Source organism: Jatropha curcas, chromosome 4 (genome assembly GCF_041381405.1).
Source record: "Jatropha curcas cultivar XTBG-Jc1 chromosome 4, XTBG_Jcur_1.0, whole genome shotgun sequence".
Taxonomy (NCBI): domain Eukaryota; kingdom Viridiplantae; phylum Streptophyta; class Magnoliopsida; order Malpighiales; family Euphorbiaceae; genus Jatropha; species Jatropha curcas.
This window is the reverse complement of record NC_143154.1, coordinates 10,496,499-10,513,923: the sequence shown is the minus strand read 5'-3', so window position 1 is coordinate 10,513,923 and position 17,425 is coordinate 10,496,499. Positions and strand designations below refer to the sequence as shown.

General features: G+C 40.3%; 1 protein-coding gene and 1 pseudogene across 1 annotated transcript; both read right to left on the bottom strand.

Annotated features, from left to right (window-relative positions):
- Nucleotides 1-14,663: 14,663 nt before the first annotated feature.
- Nucleotides 14,664-15,317, bottom strand: LOC149496843 (secreted RxLR effector protein 161-like; annotated as a pseudogene).
- A 1,296-nt stretch (nt 15,318-16,613) lies between these two features.
- On the bottom strand, nt 16,614-17,192 carry LOC149496842 (uncharacterized). The gene has a single exon (XM_089719938.1). The coding sequence runs from the start codon at nt 17,190-17,192 to the stop codon at nt 16,614-16,616; it is 579 nt and encodes a 192-aa protein (XP_089576064.1).
- Nucleotides 17,193-17,425: the final 233 nt, after the last annotated feature.

Below are 17,425 nucleotides of genomic sequence, written 5' to 3'. Positions count from 1 at the left end.
TTGAATGGAAGATCAAAGTCAACGTAGTTCGATAGGCCTTGTTTCAAGGGCTTTGAAGGTGTATGCTTAATGCATGAGTGTGTGTATGCTTTGTGCATGTTTGTGTATGCTTTGTGCATGAGTGTGTGTATGCTTTGTGCATGAGTGTGTGTATGCTTTGTGCATGAGTGTGTGTATGCTTTGTGCATAAGTGTGTATGCTTTGTGCATGAGTATGTATGCTTTGTGCATGAGTGTGTATGCTTTGTGCATTTTGTTTAGGCATTTTGCCAAAGATTGATTGATTTTTAGGCATGTTGCCAAAATGTTGATTTTAATGGCTTTTAGCCAAAATGATTTTGATTTAGGCAATTGTTTCCAAAAATGTTGATTTTAGGCGATTTTCGCCAAAATGGTTGATTTTAAGGCCTTTGGCCAAAATGTGTTGTTTTAGGCAATTAGTTTGCCAAAGTGATGTGATTTAGGCGATTGTCGCCAAAATGATTGATTTAAGGCCTTTGGCCAAAATGAGTTGATTTAGGCAATCTGTTTGCCAAAATGATGTGATTGGGCGATTGTCGCCAAAATTGATTGATTTTAAGGCCTTTGGCCAAAAGATTGATTAATTTAAGGCATTTTGCCAAAAAGTTCGATTTAAGCCATTTGTCGCTAGACAGTGGTTAATCTAATTTATAGGCAATTTGTTTACCAAAATTGATTAAACCGTAGGCAATTTGTTGCCAAAATTGATTAAACCATAGGCAATTTGTTGCCAAAACGCGATTGATCAAGGCTTTTAGCCACAATTATCGATTAATCGGACCCTTAGGCGAAGTGTTCGAAATAAAGGCGATTACACCGTAGTTATTGATTAACTAGGCATTTTAGCCAATATTGTCGGATTTAAACTTTAATACCACGGTTATTAAATAACCGGACATTTAAGCTTAATCGTGTTTAATTAAGACAGTTTATTTGTCTAAATGATGACATGAATGCATTTATGCAGTTGTAGAATTATTAAGAGTAGAAGAGAAATATGCATGAAGTGCTAAAATTAAATGAGCAGAGTTTCGTTTGTGTACCTGATTTAATCGACGGCCGCTTCTTAGCTCCAGATTAAGCTCCTCGTTTAGGAAATATTAATTAATTTTAATTTGTTGAATTTTAGAGGGCAAATATCACAATAAAAATGCAATAAAAATTAAATTAAATGCAAAAAGCGGTAAAGAAATCGCAAGGAGCGTGGGAGGGAGGAAGATCGTCCGTCAACACAGACAGGGGTCTCAGAATATGAAGGGGGAGAGGCCATTTTATAGGCCAAAACGGGTCACCGGTGGCAGGTGCCGCCGGCGGTCCGGCGGCAGGTGCCGCCGGCGGTCCGGCGGCAGGTGCCGCGGTTACTTGGGCTTTTTCACTCCGGAGGAGTTTTCGGGAGTTTCGGGTCTCCGAAAAATATTCCGGGACCTGTTCCGTGATCGTTGCGACATTCCGGACGTTTTAAGTACCATATTGGCATACTTCGAGTAAATGTCCAAAATGGCCTTCGGTCCGGTCGGACAGTTTGCACAGTTGCTGTAGCAAAGTCAAAACAAATGGCATGGTACTGTAGCAGGCGTGCTTTCCTCCATTTAAAGAGTTTCACATACCATGTTATTCCCCTGAGCCTCAAAATTTGAGTATTCACAATGAGGCAAGGTTATTTTTGGATGCAGATGGAAGGTGACTGTGTCAATTATGTACGTCATTATAAAGCCTGCCAATATCATGATAATAACAGCCATTTGCCTGCTGTTGAACTCCATCCGACAGCTCCTTCTTGGCCTTTTTCCGCATGGGGTATAGATATTATCGGCAAGATCACGCCAGCAGCATCAAATGGTCATCAATATATATTGGTTGCAATGGACTACTTTTCTAGGTGGATCGAGGCTGAATCATACAAAACTTTGACTGCTAAGCATGTGGCTAGATTCATTGAACAGAACATTTTCTGTCGCTATGGTGTACCCCATCACATAGTTACAGACAATGGTTCTCACTTCCAAGCAGATGTTGGTCAGTTGCTTTATAAGTATAAGGTTGAGCATCACCATTCTTCTCCTTATCGCCCTCAGGCTAATGGTGCAATAGAAGCTGCAAATAAGGAGATTAAAAGAATCCTATCCAAGATGTGCGAAAGATATAGAAGCTGGGCTGAGAAACTTCCTTTCGCGCTCTGGGGGCGTCGCACTACCTTCAAATCAGTGAATGGAGCTTCTCCCTTTGAACTTGTATACGGGATGGAGGCAGTGTTACCTGTAGAACTCAAAAAGAAGTCTCTTAGGATTCTTGTAGAAGCTGGTCTGACCGAGGAAGAATGGGTCAAGCAAAGGAATGAAGATCTAGCGCTTTTAGATGGAAGAAGATTGAATGCTCGATTCCAGGATCAGATGAGAAAGAGAAGGATTGCTCGTTTCTACAACAAACGGGTACATCCAAGGGCTTTAAAGAATGGAGATTTGGTATTGATCAGATTGTTGGATCATGAAGCCCAGAGTCATTCTGGTGGGAAATTGAAACCCAACTGGCATGGACCATTCAAAATTCAGAAGCTACTAGCTAAAGGTGCCGCTGAATTAATCACCATGGAAGGGAAGCCTGTCAACCGGATTGTCAATCAGGACCAAATGAAAAGATTCTATGTCTGAAATGATGATTTCGATTAAAAAAAAAAAAGCTAAGTTGAAAACCCGAAAGGGCGGCCTAGGCAAAAGTTAGAGCATAATAAAAATAAATAATGATAAAAATAAAACTTTCGGGATTAACGTGTGGTGCTTAGATTAAATGCGAAATCTATGCCATGCGTTCGTGACAGATTTGTGATTGGTTGCTCAATGCTATCAACTTGACAAGAAGGAGAATAGGTAAATGAGTAGTTAGAATGAATGACCATTGTATTAAAATAAGTTTTCTTTACTTCTGTATAATGTTGAAAAGAAGTAAGATTAATAAAGGGTTTGAATTTCAAAATTTTTCTTCCTTTTGTTTCAGGGATATGATTAAAGAATGCAAGACCTTCCTCTCTGCTTCTCTACTTATCTGATCAAGATTGAATCATCTATTTTTGAAATGTTCTGGCTGCTGGTCCTGCCTAAGTGATGAATTCTTTCAAAACATCGATCAGGAGAATAAATACCATTTTCTCAGTGATTTCCATGGAAAGATCAATAAAAAATCATGGATAAAACCTTAGTACTCAGTAGGTTCATGCATACATAAAGAAGTTACATCTGCTGTTTTTGTTTGATCTATGCAGGTAATAAAATAGTCACCCCATCTTTTTATTTCCAAAATGTAAGCTTCTGTCTTTATATCAAATAATTCATTTTTATGAGCTTTTATTTATTAACCCAGGGGCAAGAGGCCCAAATAACTAACACAACAAATAATTTCGAAGGGAAAGATTTATTGTCTTTTGTTGTCCATGTGTGCAGAAAGCAGGAATTAATAAAGACAGAACCACCAGAGTCATTAATTGAAAGAAAGGAGACACATTAACTAGGAGCTCATGGCCTGGGAATACAAGGAACTAAAAAAGAAGAAGAGAAAAAAAAAAGGAAAAAGCAACAACATCATTTATTCCAGTAGGGGCTATCGTTAGACGCCAATCTTCGCAGAACCTAGCATCATCATGGGGTGTAAAACCAGTTGACGTACTCGGGTGTCACAGTGTCCTGCATCACTCCTTGATCCAGGTACCTGGAGTTTCGATTTCGCCAGTGATCAGCTATATGGGTCAAAAAAACTCGGCGTCATGGGACCACTCTCGAAGTCATGAATTCTGGGGACGCGCTGTATCATTTCGTATTGACGGTTGATCCTGTCTGGGAAATAGGCCATGGAACGGTCTAGACTGGCGTACAACACGTAGTTGAGGTTCATGCTTCCAGTAGTGACCAGTCTAATCCTCCACCAAGGACAAGTCCACCGAATTGTCAGGTTATCCCCAAAATCGAAGTGTCCTCGAGACCGAGACCAAAAGTTGGTAGGGCCATAGGTTGGAATCAAATGAGCTGGGACCGGAAGAATCAGGCTTAACTTGTCTAGAGCCCAGGCTTGCAACAACATCGGACAACCTCGATGGTGAACGTTAAAATTGGTAACATGAAGGGCGATATCCCTGACCCAGCACATCGTTTCCCCCATGATCATCATGAAGACAGTACGATGATACATTTGCATGTCATGAGCAACTGTCAAAAGTCGGAAATCTCTAATTCCAGGTTGGCAGTTCTTCATTGCATACATATTCAACAGCAGGAAACAACAAGCTCGAATCCAAGAAGGATCTATATCCATGGATAGAACCCTACTCAGAAAAGGCTCTTAAGGAAGACCTTGATCCGTGTTTATGCCGTCAGGAAGGTAAACCGAGCACAGGGCCGCAATCTCGGTTAGATCATACCTAGGGCCTGGGGCTAAGGCCGAAGTTTCATCTTGTTCAGGGTGATGATCCATCACAGCACACATTTCCTCATAAGTCGGAGTTACTTCAGAGTCTTCAAACCGAAAAACCATGGTGTTAGGATTGAAGTACGTGACGAGCCAAGACAAGAAACTACGGTCGGGTTTTAGGTCTTTGAAATATTTCAGCCAGGTGAGTTGGTTCATAGGGGAATCTGCTATAGGTCGTCAGAAATGGATTGGACGAAGGATGAAACTTGGTTTCTGAAAGCCATGGAAAGGATTACCTAAGAAACAGATTTGTTTTGAGTGTTGGAAGTGAAGAAGACGTGGAGGGAAGCCTCCATTTGTAAAAGTGTAAAGGGTTTAGTGCAGGAAGCACCATCATTATTTGACCTGGTATTTACTGTCAATGGTGGTTGGACGAGCATTTATACATAGATCGCTCCGGTAGTTGGACATTTAAACCTGCGTTAATAAGAAGGACAGCTTGTACAATAAGGAGGTTGAGCCTTTATGATCGCATTAACCGAGAAAGGGTGGTTGAGCCATTACGTCCGCATTAACCAAGTGGACCGCCCTGTCAGGTAAGTACTACGATCCACTTCTGTTTCTGATTGATTTTTGTCGTATTTCATTTTATGTTCCTTATTTTGTTTTTATTTCGTTTACTTTTTTACAATAAATTAGTTGGTTGAGCACTAACGAAACGGGCCACTTTCGCAAGTAAGTGGGATGCTTTTATTTTGCGTTTTTGTGTTTGTATCTTGTTTATGCAGGAATCAGATTTTACACAGTGTAAGAAATAAACATATAAATGACACTATAATAAAAGCAAAATACTGTAAAAAGTGTAAATAATGTTGTAAAATTAATAAAATTGTACATATAATCCTACAAACTACAAAATGTTCCAAAAATGGTCAAAATACAGAAGACCAATTACCGACGGCTCCGGCTGGGACCAGCAGCTGCCTGAGGGGGTTGAGACGGTGGTGCATCATCAGATGAGGAGCCATCATCATCCTCCTCATCCTCGGAGAAGTCCAACGGAATCCCCTCCACCTCTAGCCTTGTCCGAAGTCGATCCACCTCCAGCTGGAGTTGGGTAACGGCGCTGGACTGGCGAGACTAGTGCCTCCGCAACCTCCCAATCTCCAGATCCTGTAAAAGCAGAAATATGTAAGAAGGGTTTAAAAAGAAAAAGAAGAAAAAGGTAAAGAGATTCATACCTTCTCATGACGCTCAGAGTAGAGCCGAGCAATGTAAGACCGGGCGAACCCAAATCTCCGGCATAGCTCCTGGTATCTCTGAGCTGGCACCTATAAGCACAGAAAAACATTCATTAAAGAATTATCCAGGTAAAGTATTTCTTTACTTAGTAAATTCAGTTTATTACTCACATGTGTGGCATGCTCAGGATCCAGCTGCAGTGGTGGAGGAGCCTGTCTGAGGTCAGCCGGGATGATGATAGCCGACCCGAGACCTAGTGCAGGATCCAGCGCCACCTCCATGCCGGAAGGAAATGGGACATCGCCCAGTAAAGCTCCCGCTAGTCTAGCTGGAGCAGCCGCCTCTGCTCTATAGTAGGCAGCCGTCCTATGCTTCTTCCTCTCCTGCAACAAGTCAAAGAGGAAGATACTTAGTCACTTGGTCAAACAGTTGAAGAAAAAATCATAATTGAAAACAAGAGAATCACCTGGGTGTAGTCCCGAACCACTGGCAGCCGGGCCTGCAGTCGAGTGGAGAAGTAGGTAGCATAATCACCAGCCGACAAAGGGGTGTCAGCAGGAGAGCCATCATACTCCGCCTCCAGGTCCTCCCGAGTCATACCCTCCAGCAAGCACATGTGCCGAGGAGGAGCCTGGGGCACTCGCCGCTGTGCCGTGGCCACCTGGAGCTCATAGACTCTCTCCTCCAGGAAGTACCGGTCAAGCCAGTACCCCCACAGCAGGAGCCTCAACTGAGTGTAGAACTCTGCTACCTCACGAACGGGATAAGTCCTCCAGGCCTCTCCCTCCCAAGGAGTCAGCAGAATCTGCAAAACAGAAGAATCAGTAATTGCACAGTGAAAAGAAAAGGAAAGCTATGTTGTTCAAAGGATTCTTGTACTTACATCGGATAAAGTTCTGTCGTTCAGGAAGCACCTCCAGTAATGGGGATCCTCGAAACTGGAGAAGGTATAATGGCAGTGCGCTAGATCCCAAGGAATCCGCCGGGAGTCAGCCGGGGTATCGCCACTCGGATCGCCAGGATAAATGCGGTACTCATAGGCCCACACCTGTAGTAAAGATCACAATAAGTTCAGTATACAGTTGAGCAGTAAAAAAATAAGATGATAAAAAAAAAAAAAGAAGAGGGTGCAGAGAATAAGAGTTTTACCTCAAGTGGCCGGATGAACTGCCAGTTTGACTCACCACTACCTCTGGTCCATACATCAAGACCATGGTAGCGATTAGCCAATGCAGGAGTGGCCCAGTCATAAGAGCCAACCTGGCTCAAATCTCTCAAGCATACTAGCACCGACGGGTCTCCCTTATTCTGGGAGGTGCATAGCAGCTGTGAAGAGATGATGTAGAAGAGGAAGGACCGGGCCGCCTGATCCCTCTCCTCCCGAGTGTATGCGGGGGTAGCCGATCTAGCATCTGCAGGAAGCTCTCTCCATGCGGCCAGCCTCATCCAGATCCGTTCGGCCCAGAAGCAGTATATCACCTCGTAGGAGACACCCCTACGCGGTGTACCTGGTTTGAGTGGTCACACCGAGTAGGGTGCGAACCAGCTGTGCTCCCAGAGTAGCGGTCTGGTACCGAGCGTCCAGAGGAGCAACCGGACCATCAAACTGGAGCCCAGTAATAACGGTGTAGTCAGCCGGTGTTAAGGTCATCTCCCCTAAGCCGAAGATGAAGGTGTGGGTGCAGTCGTTCCACTGCTCCATTAGCGCGTAGCGCATGGCAGGTGGAAATCGAGGCTGAGTACGGTGGAGCCCCGCAGCGTAATCGCCGAAACTAGCAGCAACAACCCGAGCGCGCATAGGAGGGTCCAGCAAATCCCAGAATGCAGACGCGTCAGTAGAACATCCGCCAGCGTGGGCCTTGCCCAGATCGACCTGTGTAAGAAACATTTCAATTTAAATAGGACTTAAGCTAACAATTATTTATTTTAGTTTCATGGTAGGAAAAATAAAAAATTCAAGTCTCGGGCCAAACACAGCTGCGCCACGCAACTATAAGCTGCGTCACGCGTCCGAGAAGCTGCGCACGCAGCTTTCCCAAGTCACGCCTCCTGAAGAACAGCTATGCCACGCATCTCAACAGATGCATCACGCATCTCATCAGCTGGGCCATGCAACTATTCAAAACATTGCATCCTAACGAATAGCTGCGTCACGCATCTCAACAGCTACGCCACATATCTCAACAGCTGCGCCACATATCTCTACAGCTGCGCCATGCAACTATTCAAGGCATAACATCCTCGACGAACAGTCGCGTCACAGAACTGTTCTTCCACAGAACAGTTGCATGACGCAACTGTCGCAGGTACGCAGAAACTAACCTATGTTCAATTTCTTTGTGTTTATGTTATTTCTATGCATTTTCAGGACAAAAATATATCGCATGGAGATAGCATCAATTATCAATCAACAAATAAAGCGTTAAACACATGCAAAAGGGCCAATTCATTAAGTTCAGAAAAGCTAGGGTTCAATGGCGCTTCGAACAGTTGCGCCACGCAACTGTTCACCTAGAACAGCTGCGTCAGCTACGTCAGTTGCGTCACGTAACTCCTTCCTGCGTGGCGCAACTGCCGACGCACATACAGACCACAATTTCAACAAAAATTCACATCGTGCAATCAAAAATGAGAAATTCAAAAGAAAAATTACTTACCTCAGTCTGGAAACCGCGCATCCCGCTGGTCTCGTAGCGAACCGGGAACTCGGTGCCCAACAACGGAAGGAGCTGCAGCGGTCGCGTCCCAGGAGTCAGGGGATTACGGCTGACCGGCACCCGCTCGCCCTCGAAAGTCGTGATATCCGGGTTCGCCCCCAGTGTGTTCATCTCCGGGGTCTAGGCGGAGGCAGGGATTTCGGGAAGTTGAGACATTTTTGTTGAAAGTTCAGAGAGTTTGCAGATAGCTTAGGGTTTTAGATAAGTGAAAATAAAATGATTAAGAATCCTACTTATAGTAAGCGATGGGCCCACCAAACCTCTTCAAGCCCATTTCCTATCTCTTCAAGCCCAAAGGAGGGGCCCATTAACCTTTTCAAGCCCACAAGTCCCAAACGGCCCATTCAAGCCCATGATGGCCCGCTTAAGCAATTTGACGTCTATATGCAGCTCGTAAACTTCAGTAATTTTGTCTACTCACCGCACAGGGGGCAGGAGCATCAAATTACCCAGATTACCCTCAGGTAAGTTTTCTTTCAAATACTGCATCAGGAAAGGTATACTTGAGATTTCAGGCTCAAACTTTTTCTGGCCTAAATTTTTGCTAAATTTTTGCAAAACTATTAAACCAAATTTTGACAATAAATATTGAAAAGTATGCCTAAAAAGCTAATACTTTTGGTCCTAGGTCGGAATCCCAGACTGGGGGCAAAAATATAATCTTTTGCCCTGATGCAAAATTTTAAAATTTATGATTAATGCATGGGGGCGTGTGACGTCCCAACATTTTTTAACAAAGGCAAGATCTGTTTGTACATAGAAATTGCTCTTTTTCTCTTGAATAATTTTTCAGGCCAACCGGTGATGGTTTCTCGAAGCCGATAGGTCCCACTGAACAGTGATGGTATTACGAAGCTGTTTGGATCATTTTTCTCGATTAATGATGGTGCATTGCGAAGCTGATCGAGTCAATCCTCTTACTGATTAGTGATGGAGTATTGCGAAGCTGATCAAGACAATTTCAACCGCCAAGCAGTGATGGTGTATTACGAAGCTGTTTGGACTCTCTTCCCGGTCAATGATGGTGAATTGTGAAGTTGACCCGGGCAATTAAAACCCTTCGAGCCAATCAAACCGAGCCTCGAAGGCATCTTCATATCCAATCAGACCGATTTTTGGATGCCGTTACTGATCCGACTGGAGCCGACGAAAGCCGATCAAACCGAGCTGAGAAGGTGGCCAGATGATCAAGTTAACCCAACATCTTTCAAGCCAATCAAATCGAGCTTTGAGGATGATTGCCAGATAGAAGGCGCGTCAATGGACCACTTTAACATTAATCGTTTATATAATTAATGATAAAGTGGGGGGGCAAACTGTTGACGCGTGTTTTTGTGCCCCCGCCTAACTCGATGAGGATGCAAGGATGCAGAATAAGGAATCAGGGTCAACCAGGAGTCTTTAAACCAAAAATCGATTTAAACCAGTTCAAGGAAGTCTGACCTGCGCTAGGGTTGCGTCATGCAGCTATAAGTTGCGTGACGGCACTAGTAGTTGCGTCACACAACTCTAACCAGGATGACGTCACCTTGAAAAGCCAGCATAACGGTTTTGCTTTTTTGTGTGGATAAGTGGCAATGGTCCAAAAAGTGAGCTGTGTCACGCAGCTCTCGGGTCCGTCACGCAACTGTTAGTTGCGTGACGCAGCTATGTTCTGTTGCCCTACCCATATAAATACTGCATTTTTATCTCTTAAACGAGACTTTTTGAGATTTTGAGAGAAAAAGGTTTTTGAGAACTAAGAAATATATAGCTGCGGCTAGGGTTTTTCTGCAAGAACTCCATTGAGTTATCTTGAAGAAGATCAACCTTAGAGATTAACTAGATTGAAAAACAAAAAAAATCACAAAAAGGAAAAGGGAGAAAAGAAAAAGAAAAAGAGTTTTTCTGTTAAAACTTGGGAAAGAACATTTTTGGGATCGTGAAGCATTATTCCTAAGGCATTCAAATCGCATGCAATCCTCAAATCTGAGGGTTAGGTAATCATCTAAACTCTTCTTGTTATTTTTAGTTGTTAATTTATTAAATACCTATTTTGTTGGTGTTTGGGTAGTGTGATATTGGTTAAGTAGTATTCTGCCTATTGTTGAACGTTTCTAAGTCACATTAAAACAAGTTTTGATAAAAAGAAAAACGTAAAAAGGTAGTTTGAAAGGTAGTTGCGGACCAGAGCAGTTGCGTCACGCAGCTACAAGCTGCGTGACGGAACAGTTCATGTCCAAAATGTGTTGACGTTACCCCGACTAGTTGCGTGACGGAACTGTTCATGCTTATAACTTTATTTCGTTTATATCTTTTTATTTAATATTGTATTTTAAATAAATGATTGATGAATCTAAAAGTTTTGCCAAAGTCACGAACAGCTGCGTCATGCAACTATGAGTTCCGTCACGCGACTGTTCTTCCATAGAACAGCCGCGTGACGCACCTGTTTTAGGGTTCCAGAATAATTTTATTTTTTTTATTTTGTGCAATCAAATAAATGTTCAATTTCTTTTTATAATTCAAGAAACAACCAATAATGGGCAGATTATGGTTTAATCAAATCAAGTAGGTTAATTGATTATCATGTATGATTTCGGGTTGTTAGGGTTTATTGAATTTAAATTGGGTAGAATGTATTTTAAGTCCAGCTTGTGGCCTGCCTTTAACCATAAGGCAAGAGCGGGTCTTTTAATTATTTTAACTTAATTGCTATGGGTTGAATGATTGATGTGGTTTGAATGATTATGAATGCTATGAACGAATTTTTTTGGGACGATTAAATAATTTTTCACATAGGAACTCGGTTCGATTTACTCGGGTTGGGTTTGTATAAATAAATTTGCTTTTCCAAATTAAAATAAATTAGAAATTGTAGGTTAAAAGAGGCCGGTTTTCCGGGCGTCGGTTTCCAACGGACCGACGTACCCAATTCCCTTATCCATAATCGTATTTGGTACGCCTGACTAGTCTTTTAAAATAATTGGCCTTAAATAAAATTGGGTTAAATGAAGTCACTTTTTCAAATAATATTGGAAACGGTCCCATTGCCGAAAAAATGGGTGGCGACTCAAAATGTTTTGTAAGACCGATTTATTGGCATCGTATTCCTAAAAGGTTTTGTCACCATTTAATAAAGATCATCTTCCCAACAAATAAATTAAAATTAATCGAGTGTTTTTCGGGTCGCTCGGGGGCGGTGCGAAAACAGGCAGTTGCGTGACGGAACTGTTCATGTCCAAAATTTCGTTTCTTTTACCCAGAAGAGCCGCGTCACGCAGTTATCGGTTGCGTCACGCAGCAGCTGTTCTTCAAAGAACAGCTGTGTGACGCAAGAACAGCTGCGTGACGCGACTGTTCTAGGGTCCAGAAACATTTTTCATTCTTTCGAAAAAATAATAAATCTTGTACAAAAAATAAAATTTAATTTTTCCCAATAAATCCGAAAATGACCAATTATGGACAGATTATAATTTAATTAACTTTAGAATATTAAAATGTAATTATGCATGATTTTGGTTTTTGGGTTTTTGGGTTCAAATTTTTATTCGGATAGAATGTATTTTTTAGGTTTGGTTTGTGGCCCGCCTTTAACCATAAGGCAAGAGCGGGTCTTTTATTTATTTGATTTAATTACTTTGGGTTGGATGATTTGGATGATCTGGATGAGTATGAATGTGATACTTAGATTTGATTGGAACGATTAAATAATTTTCCATATAAGAACTCGGTTCGATTCATTCGGGTTGGGTTTAAATAAATAAATAAATTGGCTTTTCTAACTAAAATAAATTAGAAATTGTAGGTTAAAAGAGGTCGAATTTTCCGGGCGTCAGCTTTCAACGGGCCGATGTACCCAATTCCCTTACCCAAAATCGCATTGGTGCGTCTGACCAGTCTTTTAATAATTTGGCCTTAAATAAAATTGGGTTTAAAATGGAGTCATTTTTATAAAATAAAATTAGAAACGGTCCCATTGCCGAAACAATGGGTGGCGACTTGTTTTCGCCGAAATCTCAAACCCCGGAAGGATCTCGAAAAACATCTTTTATAATTATTTTATTTTGGAAAAAGAGGTGATAAAAATCTTTTTGGATACGCGATGCCGATAAATCGGTCTTATAAATTATTTTGAGTCGCCACCCATTTTTTTGGCAATGGGACCATTTTTTATTTTAATTTTATTAAATGACTCCATTTTAAACCCAATTTTATTTAAGGCCAAATTATTTAGAAAAACTGGTCAGGCGTACCAAGTACGATTCTAGGTAAGGGAATTAGGTACATCGGCCCATTGGAAGCCGATGCCCGGAAAACCGGCCTCTTTCAACCTACGATTTCTAATTGATTTTATTTTAGAAAAGCCAAATTATTTAAACCCAACCCGAATAAATCGAACCGAGTACCTATGTGGAAAATTAATTAACCATCCCAAATAAATTCATTCATTGCATTCATCATATTTTAATCATCACATCCACCATTCATCCACAATATATAGCAAAAATAATTAAAAGACCCGCTCTTGCCTTATGGTTAAAGGCGGGCCACAAACCGAGTTTAATAATATAATTAAATAGGAAACAATAAATATTAAATCTTAAAATCTCGCAATCACAATAAATTAATTGATTTGGCTTGATTAAGACTTAATTTGCCCATTATTGGTCATTTTCCGGATTAAGATTAAAAATCTGCTTAAAGGTATGAAATCAAAATGGGATAAACAAAAATATTCTGGAATTTCAAAGTAGTCGCATCACGCATCTATTCTATGAAGGATAGTCGCGTGACGGAACTCTTGTCATTTATTCCGAGATTTAGAACAGTCGCGTCACGCGGGTGTCCTATGAAGAACAGTCGCGTGACGGAACTCTACCATTTATTCTGGAACTTAGAACAGTCGCGTCACGCGGGTGTCCTATGAAGAACAGTCGCGTGACGGAACTCCTAGCTACGTGACGGAACTGTTCGTGACTTATTTAAAATCCTCAGACATATTGATTATTTATTCAAAGCATAACGTTAAATACAAATATGAAGACAAAATATAAACTGAGTACACAAACAGCTGCGTCATGCAGGTAGTCTAGTCTAGATCAAGGGCTTTTGGACATGAGCAGTCGCGTCACGCAGGTAGTAGCTGCGTGATGCGGCTGCTCTGGTCCGCAACTACCTTTCAAACTACTCTTTTTATGTGTTCTTTTTGTCAAAAGTGATTAAACACAACTCAGAAAAGTCCAACAGTGGGCAAAATTATGTTTTACCAATCACAAATCAACTAAATACTTATGAAAATTAGATTTTTGAGAAACAAAAGACTAGAAATGAAAAAGAAAGGTTAGAATAGTTACCTAGCCCTCAGATTTGAGGATTGCATGCACTGAGATTAGTTTAGAGACGTTGTTTCACGATTCCAGAAATGTAATTGACAAGTTTTTCACAGAACCAAGTGTTTCTCTCTTTCTCTCTTTTTCTCTTCTTATATTTTTATGCTTCTTGATTTCAAAACTAAATGGTTAATGGTTTGATCTTCCTCAAGTTTACTCACTTGAGTTCTTGGGGAAGAAACCCTAGCCGTTTTAATCGAAAACTTAGTTTAAAGCTTTAGGATTTTTAGAGAAAAATGAGAGAAAGTGCAAAAAAGTCTCGTTTTTAGTGTAAAATGTTGTATTTATATGGGTAGGGCAACAGAACATAGTCGCGTCACGCAGGTATAAGCTGCGTGACGCACCCGTAAGCTGCGTGACGCAGCTTACTTTTCGTACAGTTGCCGCGTATCCATACAAACAGTGCAGGCCGTTGCACGGACGCGCGCCAGAGGTGTCAGCCCTGTTAGAGTTGTGTGACCCAACTAAGAGTGCTGTCATGCAGGTAATAGCTGCGTGACGCAACCCTAACGCGGGTCAAGCTCCTTTGGGCTGATTTGATTCAAATTTTGGTTTAAACACTTCTGGTTGATCGTGATGCCTTATCCCTTGTCCTCATATCATCATCGGGTCAGGTGGGGGCATAAAATTACGCGTCAACACGACTCAAAATGTTTTGTAAGACCGATTTATTGGCTTCGCATCCAAAAGGTTTTGTCACCACTTGTTCAAAACAAATCACCTTTTCCAATTCAAAACATAAAAGGTTGAACGCTTTTCGGATCGCTCGGGGGCGGTGCGAAAACACATCTCTTTTAAACAAAGGAAAAAATATTTTTCAAAGTCACACAAAATAGAATTTTAAAACATAACACAGAGCAGGTCTTTCAATTTCAAATATAGAAAGCATTTTAGAACATACTCACAGAGTTCTAAAGTTAGGAATTTAGAACTAGCATACCAAGTTCTCTTCTAATTAAGCAGAATTGGCTTTCACTTAAAGGTTTAGTAAAGATATCTGCCAATTGCTTTTCTGTAGGAATGAACTCAATCACTATATCACCTTTTTGAACATGATCACATATGAAGTGATGTCTGAGTTCTAAGTGCTTGGTTCTAGAATGTTGGACTGGATTCTTAGATAAGTTGATGGCGATTATGTTGTCATATTTGATTGGAACTGTTTATAATTTCAAACCATAGTCTGCCAATTGTTGCTTGATCCATAAAACTTGTGCAATACAACTTCCAGCAGCAATATATTCTGCTTCTGCAGTAGAAAGAGCAATAGATATATGTTTCTTGCTAAACCATGATACAAGGGCGCTACCTAGAAACTGGCAAGTTCCAGACACGCTTTTTCTATCTATTCTGCTTCCTACAAAATCAGAATCATTATACCCAACAAGAACAAATGTATCACCTGTAGAATACCACAGACCCAAATTAGAAGTTCCACAAAGATATCTTAGAATTCTTTTTACAACAATGAAATGAGATTCTTTAGGACATGATTGAAATCTAGCACATAAACAAACACTAAATTGAATGTCAGGTATGCTTGCAATCAGATATAGTAAATAATGAATCATACTTCTAAGCAATTTAATGTCTACATCCTTTCCTTTTTCATCTTTTTCTAATTTTGAGGATGGACTCATTGGTGTATTACATACCTTGGCATTCTCCATTTTGAACTGTTTCAACAGTTCTCGAGTATACTTGCCTTGGTTTATGAAAATTATATTGTCACATTGTTTGATTTGAAGTCCAAGGAAAAAATTTAATTCTCCCATCATACTCATTTCAAACTCATCCTGCATAATCTTAGAAAATTCCTTACAAAGAAGGTCATTAGTAGAACCAAAGATTATATCATCAACATATATTTGTACAACTAGAATATCATGTGCTTTATTTTTAATAAATAGTGTAATATCAATCTTTCCTCTAGAATACCATTTTCTAATAAAAACTTACTTAATCTTTCATACCAAGCTCTAGGAGCTTGTTTCAAACTATAAAGAGTTTTAGTAAATTTGTAAACATGATTTAGTTTATCATAAACTTCAAAACTGGGTTGTTCTTCTACATACACTTCTTCATTTATAAAGCCATTTAGAAAAGCACTTTTCACATCCATTTGATATAAAATGAAGTTTTTAAAGCATGTAAATGCACAAAGCATTCTAATGCCCTCAAGTCTAGCAACTGGAGCAAAGGTCTCATCAAAATCAATGCCCTCTTCTTGATTGTAACCTTGAGCCACCAACCTTACTTTGTTTCTCACAACATTACCTTGTTTATCAAGATTATTTCTAAACACCCATTTTTTTTCTAATAACAGAATGATTTTTAGGTCTAGAAACAAGTTTTCAAACTTGGTTTATCTCAAACTGATTTAGTTGTTCTTGCATAGCAAGAATCCAACTTTCATCATTTTAAGCATCTTCTAAGTTTTTAGGTTTTAATTGAGAAACGAAAGCAACATTACCAAAATATCTCTTAAATTGAGCTCTAGTCATCATCCTTTCTGAAGGATTATCCATGATGTCCACTTAAGGATGATACTTGTGGAATCGCCACTCTTTTGATAATTTAGAATTTTCATTTTCTGTTTCTAGCATTTGTCTTTCAATTGTGTTCTGATCTTCATGTTCATCTTCTAGTTCAGCCTGATTTTCAATGTTTTGTTCAGTTTCTGGCTGTTCTAGTTGTTCTGATTGTTCATTCTACTTTCTTGATTGAAATATACAACATCATCATTTTCTAAAATTCTAGAAGTAGAGTCAGATTCATCAAACATAACATGAATATATTCTTTTACAACTAGAGTTTTCTTATTAAACAGCCTATATGCTTTCCTTTTTTTTTATGAAATATATATTTTATTGATATCGAAAAATAGGAGAAGATACATCGGTAAGAATAGCCCCCCTAACTAGTTTGGGCAAACTTGAGAATGTAATAAAAGTTGTGTACAAATTATGTTTAAGAGAAAATGAAGCTAAATGGTGTGCAGCTTGGTTCCCTTCTCTAAAAATATGTTGAATGTGAATGTTATGCTCCACCAGCAATTTTTTGAAGACCCAGTTATCATTCGCCGTTTCAGTCCGTTTCTTCAAATCCATAGAGTCAATCTCCAAGCATTGAATTTCACCTAGGTTAATTGCCCAGAGAGCTCCCTTGAATGCAGCTTCCGTCTCCAAATCTAGCGAGTGTGAAGCGTCAATTTTGAAAGATAGACTAGCTATGAATCTTCCTTGGTAATCCCTAACGATTGCAGCGCCAGCCCCTCCATTTCTTCCCATCACTCCATCTGTATTGATTTTAAGTTTATTTTTGTCTGGTGGTACCCAACTGACTCTAATTATTCTATCTGAAATGTGTAGGTGATATTGGGGAGCAAGCTTTGCAAGAATTAGTCTGTCGTGATTTTGGGCTAGTCTGGAATGCTCAAGAGTCATTGCCCAATGGTAAGTCATCCATGTAATTTCCTGTATCAGCCTGTTCTGATTGAATTGTTCCTCACCATGAGTGATGTTGTTATATGTTTTCCATATGTGCCAAGTAATAATTCCTGGTAGCACACCCCTTATGATTTTGACAATGTCTTTCTCCCCTGCTTGTAGCCACCATAGCATGCATATCTGGTGATAGTTATTAGCTGGTATTATCTGCAAGTCCAAAATATCAGCAA

What these genes read in the sequence shown, in the direction of transcription:
- LOC149496842 (XM_089719938.1), bottom strand. Translation starts at nt 17,192, where the DNA reads ATGACTCTTGAGCATTCCAGACTAGCCCAAAATCACGACAGACTAATT.